This window comes from Pelodiscus sinensis, chromosome 1 (genome assembly GCF_052426305.1).
Source record: "Pelodiscus sinensis isolate ZL-2025 chromosome 1, ASM5242630v1, whole genome shotgun sequence".
Lineage (NCBI taxonomy): Eukaryota > Metazoa > Chordata > Testudines > Trionychidae > Pelodiscus > Pelodiscus sinensis.
Genome location: NC_143052.1, coordinates 89,198,266 through 89,216,671, shown reverse-complemented (window position 1 = coordinate 89,216,671; position 18,406 = coordinate 89,198,266). Strand labels below are relative to the sequence as shown.

The window sequence follows — 18,406 nt, the reverse complement described above, 5'->3', positions numbered from 1 at the left end:
TTGTTCAATAAAGAGAGATTCTATTTTTGACCACACGTTTTCTTTATTTTGTACATCAGGAAGGGGGGGCTAGGGAAGGGCAAGTGGAAGGAGGTGAGGGAGGAATGGGGTACGAGCCCCCAATGGGGAGGCTGGCTCTGCGGGCTTCTGGTGGTGGAAGCTCTCCTGCAGCCCCCCAATTGTCCCCTCTCCCCAGATGGCAGTCTGCGGCAAGTGCAGCCGGTCTGATGGCCGAGTGCTGTGATGTGCCCAGTGTGGGCACTCATGGAACTCCAAGCCAGGACTGCTTTGCAAGCAGGGCACCCCTGAGAACTGTCTGTCCGGGGTGGGGGTCGGGTCCCTTTAAGCACAGCCCTCGGCTAGCCTGAGGCAGCAGCTCCACGCTCTAAGTCCTCATCTGATGCCCTGCCGGCACTGCTTCCGGCCATCCTTATCCCCGGTTCAGGGTCCACTTAATGTGGACATGCTAGTTCGAATTAGCAAAACGCTAATTCGAACTAGTTTTTTAATCTGGATCCGTTAGTTCGAATTAGCTTAGTTCGAATTAACTAATTTGAACTAAGTTAGTTCGAATTAGCGCTGTAGTGTAGACATACCCTCAGCGTAATGCAAAAGACTTTTTACAATTATGTGTCAATAAATACTGATGAAATTGGCAAACACTGAGAATCCTGGAGGATTCCATCTCAGAACAAAGGCAACCAAAAAACTGGAGAAGCATTTGGTCCATACTGCTCCTTATGTCTTTGGTTCCAAGCACAAAGAGATGACCACATGAGTAGAGGACCAGTGCAACCTGGAAGCAAAAATCTTCTTGTCTCAGCAGCATGGAATTCATGTGCACCCACAGTGGAATATACATGACGACCATCAGTCCAAGAAGAAGATAAAATTTTAAGGTCTGGAAGAGAGAAAATTGAAGAACATTTTGTGCAGAAGTTCTTTCCCAAACCAAGATCTTTCTCCGAATCACACAACTGTAAAAGGAGAAAAACTGCTTCTTGAAAACCACAAATAAAAAAAAGTAAATTCAAAAAAACTTCAAAAAAAGTAAATTCATTTTATTTTTCTATTAGCAAAGTTGTAGCAAACTGCATTTCTTCATGAAGCATGCATTCAAGCCTTTCTTCTAAAATATAGGTGCATAGTTCCCCGCTTATACTACCGAAACAACTGATAAAAGGAAGGGTTATAGCAAGATTTTCAAAGTATGAGTCTTGTGGATATGAGAGAAGCAGTCGACGTGGAATACCTAGACTTAAGTAAGGCTTTTGATACAGTCTCGCATGATCTTCTTATCAATAAACTAGGCTAATACAACTTAGATGGGGCTACTGTAAGGTGGGTTCATAACTGGCTGGATAACCATTCTCCAAGTAGTTATTGATCACAATCCTTCTGGAAGGGCATAACAAGTGGGGTTCTGCCAGAGTCTGTTCTGGGACTAGTTCTGTTCAATATCTTCATCAACGATTTAGATATTGGCATAGAGAGTACGCTTATTAAGTTAATTAAGCTGGGAGGGGTTGCAGCTGTTTTGGTGGATAGGGTCATAATTCAAAATTATCTGGACAAACTGGAGAAATGGTGTGAGGTAAACAGGATGAAGTTTAATAAGGACAAATGAAAAGTACTCCACTTAGGCAGGAACAATCAGTTTCACACATACAGAATGAGGAAGCAACTGTCTAGGAAGGAGTACTGCAGAAAGGGACCAAGGGGTCATGGTGGATCACAAGCTAAATATGAGTCAACATTGTGATGCTGTTCCAAAAAAATGCAAACTGGGATGCATTAACAGGAGTGTTGTGAGCAAGATATGAGAAGTCATTCTTCTGCTCTACTCTGTGCTGATTAGGCCTCAACTGGAGTATTGTGTCCAGTTCTGGGCACAACATTTCAAGAAAGATGTGGAAAAATTGGAGAGGGTCCAGAGAAGAGGAAGAACAAGTTTAAATGTGTAGAAAACATGAGCAATAGGGGAAGACTGAAAGAATTGGGCTTCTTTCGTTTGGAAAGCAGAAGACTGAGAGGGGGCATGATAGCGATTTTCAGGTATCTAAAAGGGTGTCACCAGGAGGAGGGAGAAAAATTGTTTTCCTTGGCCTCTGAGGATAGGACATAAAGCAAGGGATTTATACTGCAGCAAGGGAAGTTTAGGTTGGGCATTAGGAAAAACTTCCTGTCAGGGTGGTTAAACACTGGATGGAACAAGTTGCCTAGGGAGGTTGTGGAATTTTCATCTCTGGAAATATTTAAGAGCGGGTTAGACAGACACCTAACAGGATGGTCTAGATGGTACTGGGTCCTGCCATGAGGGCAGTCTGCATTCTTGTTTACCGAACTGGACAGCTTTATAGCTGCTTAAACAAAAACAAATGTTAATCCTATTGATATGGTAGAGAAGGTGTTCTTGTTAGGCCAAATCTAAATTTAAAACGTATTTTACACATAGCTCTGGTCTAAAGAACATTTCAAACATAGTTGTTACTGAACTTTTTCCAAATGTAGTTTGGTTTCTAGCACAGGCAAATTTTGAAGATGTCCGCACAATTTTTTCTAAAAAAATTCCCCTAAACTATGCTTCAACCAGAAAACATGTCGCAGACTCTTGTCCTTCCATACCTGCAGAGTCAGTCTCTGGTCAGAGAGCATTTGACCCCATGAGTCTTTGCAAATCCTATCTGAAATTAGGTTTGATATTGATTGGCCAAATAGTATTTGGAAGCAGTTTTTAAACACATTCCAAATGAGACATCTCTCGCTTCTATTTTTCTCCCCAATTAAGACAGTACTTTATATTCCTGGGATTTTAAGGTTAAAAATATCCTGCATTTTGTTTTTTAAATCCTTGTAAAATTCTATTGTAGTTCAAAGAAACAATAAGATATAAATATTCAGATCTTCCCGCAAGTCATTCTTCAACTACAGCTAGATAGTAGGAATAAAATTTGTAAGTAAAGCATGAGAATCTTATGAGTCAACCTTAGCATGAATAAGTTGAGACTGAAAGAGGTGAGCATCATGAACAATTATACATTAAAAATATATTGTTAAGTTACACTGATCCCAAAATTGGACCTGCTGGAGAATCGATATAATTTGATGGAGAACATTCTCCAGATTTTTGCATTTTATATCATTATGACACACAAAAAGCAGCAAAATTATTTCTTGGGTTGTAAAATCAAATACTTGAAAGTTAGCAAATGCCAAATTTAAGATTGTCCATGAAACCTTAATTCACCCCCTTGTAATCCACTCTAATTACATGATCAAGACTATTTTTCCATAGGACACATATACCCTACTCAGTGCATATGTCAGACAGTGCTTAGGAAATGATGCAGCTGTTACACATTGAATGATAAGAAATATTATCTATTTGCTGAATCCAGCCTAAAATTGCACTGAATATGGAATTAATTTCTGCATGGTTTTCATCACCTATATCTGAAAGCAAAGAAAGCTACAGTAAGTTCTATGATGTGCAACTACAACAACCCTGATTCCTCCTTCCATTATGCAGCAGTAATAAGCATCTAGTACTTAAAGTAAAAGACCAACCTACACAAGCTAACAGCAGCAGGCAAGTCACTACCCTCAGTGGACCAGCCATGAGAGAGAATGAAGCGTAACACATTACAACAGTGGTTTATGTATGCAGAAGCAGACCCACTTTTCAGACAGCATAGACATCTGGCAGATTCAGAGATAGTGTGACATTGTGGCTGACACTTAGCTTTACCATAATAGAGATTTATGTTATATTCCCGTCCTAAAATTATAAAGAATTATACCTACACAATAGTTTTCTCTCATTCATCCAAGTATTTTGGATGAAAATACAGTCAATGGACTGATGTTTGTAACTTACAGGTTAATATGAAAAATATGTTCAAAGAAGAGAGCAAGGCTAGAACTTGTGAAAGATCTACCATAGAGGAGTCGTGGTTTCAACCTAAAAATATTTCTGACACCTTAATTTGCAGCAAAATCTAGTATACCTTTTGCAGCTTCTGGTTAATATCCCCTCTGGTTGTAATTTTTACTTGGAGTTCTGCTTCATACTCTTCTCCCGTGTAGCGACGACGCTTAGAATGTACATTGTCCATATCCTCTGATTTGGATCGTTTCCTTCTTGACACTTCACCTGGAAACACATGGCACAGTGGCTACTAAGGAATCTTTTTAAGAACAGCAGCAGTCAAAGGAAGCTTACAGCTATTAGTAGCTTCCTTTTCTTCCAAGTCAAATAATTCATTATTCTAAAGATGACAGGATCTTTGGAAAATCTCGTATTAAACTATTTATCTTTTTTTTTAATAAACCAGAGGCCCCTTACAGTGTGACTTTAATATAGAACTCTGATTCAATGTACAGAAGAACCACCATCACCCTTTAACCCTGTAACAATATAAATGGACATACATTACAATTTAAATGAGGCAATGAAAATATGCATAGCTATCTTGGGCATGCAGGGCCCCCAAATTTCTAGAGTACATCTAGACAGTGGTGCTATTTCGGAATAGGTCTGGTATCCTGAAATAGCATTTTCTGCATCTTAGCAATAAGCCCATTATTTCAAAATATATTTGAAATAATAGGCTTGCTATTCCAATGTCCCAGTAAACCTCGTTCCACGAGAATTAAGGAACTTGTCGGGATAGTGGTCTATTTCAAAATTTGGCACAAATTTTGAAACAGACTCTGTCAAAATAAGCTACGCAACTTGCATAGCTCAAATTGTGTAGCTTATTTTGAACTACACAGCGCTCTATAGACATACCCCGAGAGATAGGGGCAGTGCTGGATTCCCCAACCAGCCCCTCCCCTTACAAAGAACACTCTAGTGACCTAAGTGTATATACATTTTAGCCTACACTACAATTAATGGAGGCAACTGTAAACATGGAGAGAAAAAGTGAGGTTGGTACAAAATGGGAAGATTGAGCATAAAGGGATAAAATTAGACTGGTTGAGAAAGAGATGGACTCACTGTTATTTTCTATCTCTACTTTCTAATGCAGCAGTACAAGGTACATGTAGTAACACAGATCTTGCAGATTTCTATACATTCATGGTATTCAATTGCTGCACAACTAGCTTTTTAAATGTTTTTAATTTGCATGACCACCTAAACTGCTTACCTATATTTAGAAAAAACTGATTCTTTTAATGTTAGATGCTATTACAATGCATGCATCTAAAGTTTTAAAAGGAGATATTATCTGACACTGTCAACTTTCAAATTCTCTTCCTGTGTGAATTTTCATCATAAAAAGGAAGCATGGGTGCTAAAGCACCATCTCTGAGTTGTCCATCAAAGTAGAGGCGACTCCTGACTTACGCGCCCCCGCATTTACAACCCCGCACATTTACAACCACTCTGCTCTGGCCCAGTGTGGCCTCTCAAGCCCAGAGTGCTGGGGACAACTCCTCCCAGGAGGCAAAGCGGGCCAGGAACGGAACCCCCATTTATAACATTGCACGCATGAGAAATAAGGGTTCAACTTAGGACGGCCCTACTTACGATAGTTCTCCAGGAACCAATTAGGTCATAAGTGAGGGGGGTTGCCTGTATACGAAATTTTGGTAGATATCAAAAGAAAACCTGTAAGTAGAATGAGCATTGTCCTTGGACTATCGTAAATAGAAGTTTACTATGAACATTCATTCAGTTTACAGTATTCATCAATATGCATTCACTTCGACTGTAACTTTTAAGGTAGATATATGTTTACTATGTAAATATTTCTCAATTACACAACATCATGTACATTATATTTCAAGTACTGAAACAAAGACTGAACATGGATATTTAATTCTGGAGCAATACTACACCGATATTCTTTCATTCTTCCTGTTAATATGACCTAACACCTTTACTGTACATACCTCTCTCTGAATGTCTCTCTTCTTTGCGTGCTTCCTTTTCACTCTCTTTATCCTGTTCTTTGTTTTCTTTTTCCTCTTCTTCCACTTCTTCTGCAAACAAAAAAGATGACCAAATTTTATTTCTCTACATTCATGACAAAAACAGTATTAAAAATGAGTCCTCATAAAGTAAAATAATTCCACAGTCTCTTTGTAGTCAGTCTTGTTTTGGCTGATGAGCCAAAAAAGCCTGCCGTTTTCGAAAGAACCGCGTTTAGACCGTGGTTTTACTTTTGAAATAGCGCTTGTTCGAAAGAGCGCCATTAAGCAATTATGTAAATGAAGCATGGGATATTTAAATCCCCACTTCATGTGCACTTTTGATACATCTAATTTACATCCCTCTACTGACGGACGAGTGTAGTCTAGACGTAATCTTGGTGAAAACCCTAGGGGCAGTTATAGAATCATATAACAATAGAATTGGAAGAGACCTCAAGAGATCATCAAGTCCAGTCCCCTGCACTCTTGGCAGGACCAAACACCGTCTAGACTATCCCTGATAGATGTCTCTCTAACCTGCTATTAAATATCTCCAGAGATGGGGATTCCACAACCTCTCTAGGCAACTTGTTCCATCCAGTGTTTAACCACACTGACAATTAGGTTTTTCCTAATGTCCAACCTAAATCTCTCTTGCTGCAGTTTAAGACAATTGCTTCTTCTCCTATCCTCAGAGGCCAAGAAAAACAATTTTTCTCCCTCTCCTAATATCATGATTTTAGGTACTTGTAAACCACTATCATGTCCCCGCTCAGTCTTCTCCTTTCCAAACTAAACAAGCCTAATTCTTTCAATCTTCCCTCACAGCACATGTTCTATAGACATTTAATCATTCTTGTTGCTCTTCTCTGGAACTTCTCTAATTTTTCCACATCTTTCTTGAAATGTGGTGCCCAGAACTAGACACAATACTCCAATTGAGGCCTAATCAGCACAGAGTAGAGCGGAAGAATGACTTCTCGTGTCTTGCTCACAACACTCCTGCTACTGCATCCAAGAATCAGGTTTGATTTTTTTTTTGCAAGTGTCACACTGCTGACTCATATTTAGCTTATGTTCCACTATGACCCTAGATCCCTTTCTGCAGTATTCCTTCCTCTACAGAGTGAAGGGCAGGATAGCAATTGGTAGTGGTTCATGCCCCACCTTGAATTGCAAGAAGCACTTGTGACTCTTGAAGATGACCATGTGGAGATCTTCCTTGAGGTCGAGGATTTCCTGTTCCCAGAATCCAGGACGGGGATGATGGAGGCTAGAGAAACCATGCGTAATTTGAGGTGGACCAAGTACTTGTTTAAACTGCACAAGTCTACTAGGGGCCAGAGTCCCCCTTTGGCCTTCGGAATCAAAAAATAGCAAGAGTTTTTGACACTTGGTGGTATCTACCCCCACCACTCCCACCAGGAGCAATTGACTTAACTCCTGTTTGAGGAGATGCCTGTGAAAAAGGTTCCTGAAGAGGGACAGGAAAGGTGGGTAGGAAGGGAGTATGAAGGAAAGCAGGAGGGCATAGCCATGCTGAATCATGGCTAGGACCCAGCACTTCAATGCAACACCCCTTTCAGGCAGGGAGGAAAGGGCTGGGTCCGGAAGAAAACAGAGGATCCAATGAGTCCAGTATGCTATCCTCAGGTGCATCCTCAAAAACTGCACTTGGTTTAGGGCTTAGGCTGGCTAGTAGATGGATGGCTGGATTGAGAATGGCAGCCCTGCATTCGCCTGAAAGGCTTCCAAGGCTTCCATCAGGAATGAGTTGTATCCTGCTGAAGATAAGGCCCCTTTGAGAGGATATAAGCTTGAACCTCTTCTTCTGCGTCCTGGGGACATACAGGCCCAAGGTGTTTAGGGCAATGAGGAAGTCCTTAACCCCATAAAAGTTCTTATCTGTTTGATTTGCAAAGAGAGGGTTTGTGTCAAAGGGAAGGTCCTGGATGCAGTTCTGTACCTCTGAGGAGAGGTCCAAGAGAAGAAACCAAGCCCCCCTCCACATGGAAATAGCTGACAGAACATAAGAATGGCCATACTGGGTCAGACCAAAGGTCCATCCAGCCCAGTATCCAGTCTGCTGACAGTGGCCACTGCCAGTTCTCCCAGAGGTAATGAACCGAACAGGTAATGATCAAGTGATCTCTCTCCTGCCATCTATCTCCACCCTCTGACAAACAGAGGCTAGGGACACCATTCCTTACCCATCCTGGCTAATAGCCATTAATGGACTTAACCTCTATGAATTTATCTAGTTCTCTCTTAAACCCTGTTATAGTCTAGCCTTCACAACCTCCTCGGCCAAGGAGTTCCACAAGTTGACTGTGTGCAGTGTGAAGAAGAACTTCCTTTTGTTTGTTTTAAACCTGCTTCCCATTAATTTCATCTGGTGGCCCCTAATTCTTATACTATGGGAACCAGTAAATAACTTCCTTATTTATTTTCTCCACACCATTCATGATTTTATAGACATCTATCATATCCCCCCTTAAGTCTCCTCTTTTCCAAGATGAAAAATCCTAGTCTCTTCAACCTCTCCTCACAGGGGACCCATTCCAAACCCCTAATCATTTTAGTTGCCCTTCTCTGAACTTTTTCTAATGCACGTATATCTTTTTTGAGATAAGGAGACCACATCTGTATGCAGTATTCTAGATGTGGACATACCATGGATTTATATAAAGGCAATAAGATATTCTCCATCTTATTCTCTATCCTTTTTTAATTATTCCTAACATCCTGTTTGCTGCACACTGCATGGATATCTTCAGAGAACTATCCATGACGACTCCAAGATCTCTTTCCTGATTAGTTGTAGCTAAATTAGCCCACATCATATTGTATGTACGGCTGGGATTATTTTTTCCAATATCCATTACTTTACATTTATCAACATTAAATTTCATTTGCTATTTTCTTGCCCAATCACTTAGTTTTGGAAGATCTTTTTGAAGTTCTTCACAGTCTGCTTTGATCTTCACTACCTTGATCAGTTTAGTATAATGTGCAAACTTTGCCACCTCACTGTTTACCCCTTTCTGTAGATCATTTATGAATAAGTTGAACAGGATTGGCCCTAGGACTGACCCTTAGGGAACACCACTAGTTACCGCTCTCCATTCTGAACATTTACCATTTTATTCCTACCCTTTGCTATCGCTTCTTCCAGTGAGAAGGAAGAGGTGGCTTGACCTAACTGACCTTCCTCTGGGGAGGGAGGGAAGTCACTTGCCAAATACCCCATCTGTGAGGAGGCAAGTGCCATTACTTCAGCTGGTTGCCCATGATGAGCTGAAGGCACTAAAGAAACTGCGAGGCTCCAGCCACTAAGTTGGTAACATGGGGTTGAAAAGGGAATCCCGGGGGGGGGGGGGGGGGAGGAGGTGTGTCTATGGACACCACTGAGCCTGTCACTGTGACTGAGGAAATGGTGTATCTTGCGATGGCACCTGCAGTACCAACTGTAGTGGCACTGAGGCCTGCACCGGAGGGATGGAGTCCAACAACACTGCAGGACCAAATGCTGCCTGATGCCCACAAAGAGGATCTCCCTGATACTGGAACTCATCAACCAATGGAAACCTCAGTGACTGTGAGCATCATATGCCCCTGCAAGGATCTATCCCACATGCACAGGGACCAGTGACACAAAGGTGAACACCAGCGCTGTGAGGATGATCAAGAGCAGCGGGACATACCACAATGGCTGGAGTAGCTCAGTGCTTGTATTGTCAGCATGGGGAGCAGTGCCTCGGGTGTGGAGAAACATCCTTAGAGCAATGCCATTAGTAAAGGAAACAACTCTCCCTTCGATGCTGCTGGTGTCGGGGAGAGGGCGGGCGGGCAGGGATGTGCTTCCATGGGTTTGTGCAGCAAATCCGGTGACGCAGAAGACCTTGCATCCTGTCCTGGTCTGTCTCTCCCAGACTTTTGCAGGCTTTGAGGTGAGCAGGACCTGGCAATGCTTGACTGAGGACCAAATGGCAGCTTCCATCTATGCCAAGGGGAGATGAACCTCCAGTGCTGGGAAAGGTGCCTGACAAAGGGGTCTCAGTGCCATCTGGACCTCCTCTGGCAGCTTATCAGCTGAATGATCTCCCTTGTTGCCCTTGTCCTTGTGAGAGCCCAGGGACTTAAATCAATTTCCTCGGGCACTTCGCTGGAGCCAATGGTGAGGAACAGTGCTGAGCCATCAGCACTGGAGGAACATTGTACACTGATGCACCAGTGCTCGGTGCTGGGTCCAAATGCTGGCCCTGTTGAGCTAGGTCAGACTCCATCAGTAAGGCCCAGAGTCAAATTCCTTTCTAATAGTTCTGGGACAGAAGGACCTGCAGATGTGGCACTTTTCCAGTATGTGTCGTCCTCCCAGACAGAGAAGGCAGTCAGCATGTGGATATTTAGTGTGGGCCAGAGAGAGAACTGCTAGGCCAAATTATGTGTTCTGAGTAGCATATTTATCCTAGAGCATAATGTTTGATAAAAAAAAGTATGCAATGAAGCCCATGTGCTGCTTTACAAATGTCAGTAATAAGAACATTGTGTAGGAAAACAGACACTGCTCTAGTAGAGCATGTATACAATCAGGAACTGGGATGTTGGTCAAATAATAGCATAACTTGAATTAGTAATCCATCTTCTAGAGAGTATCTACTTGGAAATATTTTGGCCCCTATTTCGGTCTCCTATTGAGAGGAAAAGTCTCGGAGATGGTTTAAACTGTTTTGTTCATTCTAGGCAAGTGCTCAGCAAACATCCAAGGTATGGAGGTAAGCGGTGTTGGCATCTGGATGCAGTTATGAATGGAAGACAGATAAGTACAAAGGTTCACTAACATAAAGGACCACCACCTTAAGGATTACTTTATCTTTGCAGAATATTGTAAATGGAGGGTCAGCCATAAACACAGCCTAATAGGAGCAGGCAAGATTGTGCTGTGAATTGTGAGATCAGCTGAAGATGGGAGATGTAGGTGACCACAGTGGGGAACCTACATCATGTAGGAAAAGATATTGAATAATTAAAGTCTATTCACTCCACTGGTGTCAAATATTATTTTTCCAGATTGAAGAAGGGACCCAGAAAGCTAAAAAAGGATTAGGGGCTTGTTGATTGCTGGACAACAAAGGGCCAACTTTCCAGATAGGAAAAGTCTATTATTTACAACTGACAGAGATGAACTGAGACAACAGAAAGGACTTTTGTAAAGGCTCTTGGGGCAGTTGAAGAGCCAAATGGGGCAATTCTGTATTGGTAAATACCTTTGTCCAATGACAAACTGTAGGAAATTAATGTACATCCTGGAGGTCAAGGGCAATGAACTAGCCCCAGAATTATCACTGTTAGTATTACCATCCTGAAGTGTTGTAAAATGATTAATATATTCAGGTAAATACTCCCTCAATGATCAACACAAGAAACTGCTGTAGGAAGGAAGTGTGATATAAATCACGCCATGAGGCACTAATTATTTAGAACTCCACAGGAGTGACAATTAATAGCTAATCCATTACAGAATCTTAGAATATATATGTTGATACTGAAATTTCCCATATATTATTTATATGACACCACAGGTCCACATAGCAGCTTACAGACAGATAAAAATGTCAAGTCTCTACCTTGGGCCGCTCACATTTTTAAACATCTTGTTGCATTGATACATACTGGCAAAGCAGAAACTTTAGAAAGTTAACTATTTCTCAAGGCTGATGGTCAATGAAACTTAAATCCTCCACTATTTTAAAACAATAAAATTAACCAATGTTTAAATATTATATGACATGTATATGTCTTTCTTTTTGTGAATTCTGCTTTGGAACAGCTTTTCCAGACTCTATTAGCACATCTATAAGACGTGCTAATAGATAAATGCTACAGACAACAACCATTCTCCAGACACATGAAATTCAAGATTAAGTAAAACAGGAGCACATGCATTCTAGAAGAAAAGACCAGGATATTAACAATACTGCTCGTTGCCTTAACATGTTTAGTTATCTTTTTTTTTTTCAAATATCCAAATTATTTTTAACATTCTAATTATTTGTTTCACAAACTCCAGAAAACTGAGCTTCCTTTTAATTATATATTGTATACTGTAAGATTAGTAGTAACAATATTATGCTTTCATCAAAAACTTTATTTTTAATCAGATTACCTCCATGCAGGGTAGTTTACTCCATTTATTAATCATCATTTAAGTAAATATCATGTGAAGATAATTGCTTAAATTTTTGGACCTTAATTTCCTTAAATGTGTCATCTCTTGTTTTGTTTTTAATACTTTTTGTTGCCTTCCAGCTCTGTGCTGTTAACTTTTCAATTACCTGTGGTGGCGTAATCTCAGTTTCTTTGAGGTTATACCCTTGCCATCCATTTTGGGCATTCAAGTGAAGGAGCACCAGGATAACACTACATATATTTTAAAAACAATATGTCTGCTATATAGGAGTATTTTGCACAATAAATGAAGCATGACTAAATAAATCTGAGGCAATCAAACTGCCCCTGAAGAATCCATACTGGGGTACAGCTGGTGGAAGTAACTGCATCAGCTTCACTGCCTCCTTCACTGCAACTCCCTCCCCAGTCTACTGGGAGGGAAGGGAAAAGTATATTATGGATATGGCAAGAAAAGGGAGCACTGGAGCAAGGCCTTGCATCAGTGGTATTAAAGCTGGGCCATTGCAACTTTAACTTCTGCCAGGGCCATGCCAGGCTCCTAACAGTCCAAACCTTTCCACTGCACCCAAGTGGAGCTTGAGCATAGTCAAGACAGTTATTAGTACTTTTAAGTTATTTTCTTGATGGATGATAATTTAGTTGCTCTGCTTAAACCAGCTACTGGTATTTTAAGAACCTCAAAATTCATAAAAGAATTATTTTTCTTCTGCAGAGTTCATTACTTTATTAACAATGGCCTTATACCATGAATTATCACAAAAATTGTTCTGAATGTGATGCTCTCTTAAAAGACTTAAATAATTGCTTACAATTATGGAATGAACTGAAGAATCTCTTAAAATGTGCAGCTGAATGTTGAAACTGTGCCCATGTCATTAATCAGTATACCAAGACATGAATCTAATCTATCAAATAAATGAAGGAAAATATCACATTTGGACCAAAACTACACCGTAAACAAAGTGTCTAACCTGGAGGACTTGTCTTGTTTGGTAGTATCACTTCAGCATCCTCCTCTCTCTCACCACACAGCTCCTCTTCATCAGAGAGTACTAAGAAAGCTTCTTTAGGTAAACTTTCAGTATTTTCATGTTTGGATGGTGAACCCAAAGAATTCTCCATTTTATCTTCCAAATCTGGGCTTGTGTCATTCACTGGAAGCAGAGAAGTTTTGGAAAAACAACTTAATTCATCTTCAGCAGGAGCCAGCTTTTCCAAAATTGGAATTATTTCATCCGTCTCCATAGAGTCTGTGTTTTCTAAGATATTGTCATTTGGCTCTTCTAGTGGCTTTTCAATGGTGGTTTCTGGAAGATCTGCAGATTGGTCTTCTTCACCCTTTGGTTCCTGGTCAGTTTCCATGCTGCTAGTTATAGCTTCTTCTCCAACAGTATCTTCATCAACAACCTCCTCTTCAGCACTTTTTTGTTCCTCAACAGACAGATCAGAACTAATAGCCAATTGATTTGTTTCTGCTTTCTCTTCTGAAGAGTCATTAACATCACAGCTTACTTTGCTTTCACCATCAGATGGGCTCTCCACCTCTCTTTGGTCCAAACTATCTTTTATTCTGTGTTCTTCATGGAGGTCATTGTTTTTGATATCAAGGACCTGATTTCCAGTCTCAGAAATGGAAGCAATGATCGGGTCTTCCTGCTCTTGTTCAGAAATAACATTCTCTAAGGACAATGTTTCAGGTTTGCAATCTAGGTTATCATCTTGGTTCTCTGCCCTGATGTCAGGATTTTTGACATCAGAGATTTCCTCACTTTCAGTTCTCCCTTCTTCGTGGACAAGACATATATCCACTAAACCATTAACCTCCTTTTTGTCCTCCATGCAGTCTGTGTTACTTAAAGGGGAATTTAGATCACAATCTCCATTTTCATGTTTGCCATTTAACAGTTTAATTTCAGTTGTCTTCAATAGCTCCTCTTTGACCTTATAGACAGCCTCAAGTTGTTGCCGATCGCTTACTCTCATTGTTTTTCGGGCCTTAAAGACTTTTTTCTGAGGTTCCTCCGTGCTGTCCATCTTGATCCTTAAAATAAAAAAAATAATAATAATAAAGCAAGCAATGAAGATAAAGTATTGTTTAGTGAAACTGCTAAATAGCTCCTCCCAACACATGTACTAAATAGTGTTCTAAGTGCATAAAGCATAAATGTATGTGTTAAAAGTTGCATTTAGTAAGTTTTGAAGCAAATCCATATAATCAAATCAATGAAAGCAACACAGCATTATATGACTTTAGTTTAATTTCACATACATATTTTTTTCCACACTCAACCATCTGAACTCCAACAATTTTAGATAATTTTATGTACTGAAGGCCTACTGGTTCAGCTCACTAGATTCACAATATCCTACATTACTACACTCGATCAAATAATTAACATTTAAAAGTCAAAACAACTCTTTAATTAGCTTGTGTTCACCTAGGATCTAGCAAAAAATTCACATGAGAGATGCAAATGGATCCTTGGTTAAAAACCAAATATTCTGATACCAAGAGTACTAGATATTTGAAGATTTTACTCAGTTTGTTGCATACAAGATTTTTCATTTAATTTTACAGAGTTTCAGAAACCTGATTCTTCCTTTAAAGGCGCATTATTAACCTGTTCGAACACTGGTGTTCAAAATATATAATATATGTTTATTCCACTCTTGGTGCCAGTGCCCCCCCTATGCACAGCTGTATCATTTTCCTTCATCGGTACTTTACAGGCAAAGTTCTGCTGTTGCATGCCACTGCATGCACATATAAAGGGCAGAGCCATCCCTAGTTCTTCTCCATTCCTTCTTTCTTCTCTTCCTTCAATGAAGAGAAGACCAGACTATGGAATGGACATGTGAACACATCTCAAAGAAAAACAGTTATGCATTAGGTTAGTAATTTTTTTTTCTTCAGGTAATTACACATGTACATTCCACAACTGGTGATTCACAAGCTATAAAATAGAGGGTGGGATCAGAGTCCATTTCAATAAAGATTGGCTTTTATTGATCACTGATGATTGGCTTTAGCATCATCTCTGGAAACTTGAGCCTCAACACAGAAAAAGGCAAATGTGTGGAACCAAGGATCATGATGCCTTTCTACAAACATCTGAAGCTAGAACTTATACCAGAAAGACTGCTGAGGTTGTGACTTTGTTGAATCAACTGTGATGTTATGGGTGCAGTGATATTAGCCAAGTCATAGAATGCTAATATATAGTGTACAATCCAGGAAAAAATTATGTGGGTGAAGACTGAATGACCTCTATGTCTGCAACTACTATGAAAAGCTGGAAAAATTTACAAAAGTTTCTGGTTATAACCAGTTTAAACACCAAGACTCTTTCAACATCCAAGGTATACAAGCGCTTTTCCCTCCCAGATAGTACATGATTGTGAGTAAAATACAGGCACATAAATTGGCTATTTGACAAGGAAAAAGGAAACTACCTTTGGGACAAACGATAGGTGCAGAAGTAGGTAAATTTTATCCTTAAAAGGATCGTATATGTGGGCAGTGTTTTAATTTTTTGTCCATGCACGGAATGAATTTTGTTATGTGCACCAATATGGAGATGGGTCACATAGTACAGAGGAGCCTATAGAATGTGGGCCTCTAGAATGTCCTTCAAACAAGCCTGCTTTCTATTGTCTAGCCAGGGAGGATCCACTCAGTTAAGTGACTGTACATTTAGGTGGTGCAAAGAATCATGAACCTGGAGATAAGGTCTGAGTCTAGTGGTGGTAAAATGTGAATGGAGTACTAGTGTTGACAGGCTGATCCTAGGGCTCTAGGTATGACTCTGGCATAGTCCACTGATGGGATTGGTCAAAAAGTATAGCGGAGCCGGTCTGACCAAATCATTTAAAAGGCATCTTATGGAATCTGTGCTGTAATGCCAAAGGGAGCAGAACTGCTGACACTTTCTGCTGGATTTTGTTGTAAAGAGGTCCGCTTGGGAAAACCCCCACAGCCAGACATGCATCTCGCCACATTTGGGCAAAAAGATCACTAATGGTGACTTGTAAAATGTATCTGTTCAATTTATCTGCCACGTCATTCTGTACCTATGGCAGTTAAGATGCTTATAGATCTACTAAGATGGCAATACAGAACTTTCAGACTACATTCGCTTCTTGTCAGAGTGGCAAAGAACTAGCTCATGACCCTGCTACCTGTTGAGATAAAACATAATTGCCATGTTTTTTTGTGAGAACTAAAAGGCTGCTTCCCCAATCTCCAAGAGAAATGCCTGGCACATCAGTCCAACTGCATTCAGCTTTCTAACTCTGATGTGCAGAAGACCACAAACCCTGTATTTTGTCACTAGCATGAGACTAGTTGGCTGCAGGAAGGAAAAACACATCTATATACATATTGGCTGGCTCTGTCCAGTGTTCCCTCTAACATTTTCATTTTGGGCAGGTTGAAATTACTTATGTGCACCACTAATATTGAGATATGTGGATGTGCAGTGTGTCACAGTACAAACAAAAAATCTAGGTAAAAATATGGATTTTAAACATCCCGTAGGTAAGGAAGACAATATATTAAAACAAGGGATAATTAGCAAGGAATAATGCTTACAATGTTTATTTAATATGAAATCAAATAAAGAAAACCAACTCTACCTTTGGAGTACATGTATTATCGTCCTTTTTAACAACTCAAGCTAGTAAAAACACCAAAATGGGGCAAACTGCAAATAGCTATATAAATAAAGACATGGCCATTAAGTAAAAAGACTAACAAATATGCACAGCTTGAAGATGCCAAACAAATCTGAGTCAACTAGAAATAGTCATACTCTCCTTGAAAATATTAATACAATATTTACTGACACTGCAAAGGAGAGTGAAAGACTTTCACTCCTGCTTTTACTTTTTCTCTGGGAATGTTTAGGATCCATGCTACGCAAATGAAACAGAGATCTGTAAACAGATAAAAGTTCTGGTTTGAAATTTTTACCTTGTGTGTGTCACTAACTCAAAGAAGCTCCCAAAGCACTTGTCCAGAATCCAACTCCAATTGAAAGGCCAAACAAATTAAACAAGATCAATGGTCAAGTTCTTCCAGTTTTAACAATTTACCATATATTAGCTAGTGACACAGGATTTAAAAAATACATTAAGATCACAATTTGCAGATAGCTTTAACACTAAAAAAAAAATCTATTAAAAGGATACTTTCCTTTCTTACCGTAAGACATTAACAACTGTGTAAACTTTGAAACGTAATCATGTAAATATTATGAGCTAGACCTTTTGTTTCAGTATTCAAAAGCAACCTAAAAGCTTTTAGCCCACTTGAAATTTTGGCAACATCCTATACAGCCTGCCCCAGCCCAGGAGAGTGTCCTATGTCTTGTTGCCCAGCTAGGGCTGCTCTGCTGAGACAGACAGGGTTTGACTCTTGCTGCCTGCAGCCCAAATGGAAACAAGTTAAGACACCCCAAACAAACTCCCCTCTGTCCCCACCTCACTGTACAGACACCATTACTGCCCCCAATTTTCCCAACCTACCCAATGCAGTTTGCTCCCTCTCTCCCAGACCTGGAAGCTAGAGGACCATGCTGCATTTGCTCACAGGAAGCTGCAGGAAAACCCAGCTACTGTAATCAGATCACTGTAATCAAACCTCTCCTCTTCCATACTTACTGCATGCTCTAAACTCCCCTCCCCCCCTCTATACCTCTTCCATGCCATCCACATACTTACTCCCTTCCCTATGTCCCTTCCCTATCAGCACACTTATTGTCTGGAGCAGGGAGCTTCTGCTGCTGAAGGAGTGCCCCTCCCTAGCCAGGAAGCTCTCTGCATGGCAGTCCTAAAGCTCTGGGCAGGGCTCAATTAACAGCTGTGCAGCTGCCCTGCCTTGCAGCTCACAGGGAACTTCGCTGTCCACCAATCTAAGGAGAGGAGGAAATGAGTGGACACTCTTATCACCAAGTCTAACTGATGGCAGCTTGGCAAGTAGACTTACTCCTAGCCAGCCCCACAGAGTTCTGAGTTGCAGGTTGGCATATAGAAACACACCGTTCCAGTAAGTCATGTGACCCAGAAGCCTCAATTTCCTGCTATTATGACTAGGCAAGCCTTCACATCTACAAAAAATGTCACTAACATTCCTGAACCGTTGTTTGAAATGTCCATTCTACGTTAGGTTAGGCATGTGCACGGTAAGTTCACTGTTGCCAGAGAATTTTCCCTCCGTGATTCCTGTTGGACTGGCTCTAGTGCCCATTGGTGCCATGTGCTCATGCACTGGCATAAGGGCCACTGCTAGCCA

General features: G+C 40.5%; 1 protein-coding gene across 13 annotated transcripts in view; it reads right to left on the bottom strand.

Annotated features, from left to right (window-relative positions):
- The window catches only part of ATF7IP (activating transcription factor 7 interacting protein), a 170,038-nt gene that overhangs the window by 80,232 nt on the left and 71,400 nt on the right, over positions 1-18,406 (bottom strand). For 11 of the 13 annotated variants that reach the window (XM_075935155.2, XM_075935151.2, XM_075935167.2 and 8 more), the window contains 3 exons: positions 13,086-14,155; positions 5,902-5,991; positions 4,008-4,153 (listed from right to left, as the gene is read on the bottom strand). In XM_075935155.2, coding sequence (XP_075791270.1) covers positions 4,008-4,153; positions 5,902-5,991; positions 13,086-14,148 — 1,299 coding nt within the window. In that variant the 5' untranslated portion in view covers positions 14,149-14,155. The remainder of the gene's footprint in view (positions 1-4,007; positions 4,154-5,901; positions 5,992-13,085; positions 14,156-18,406) is intronic. The other 2 variants (XM_075935128.2, XM_075935202.2) reach the window with 1 other exon arrangement.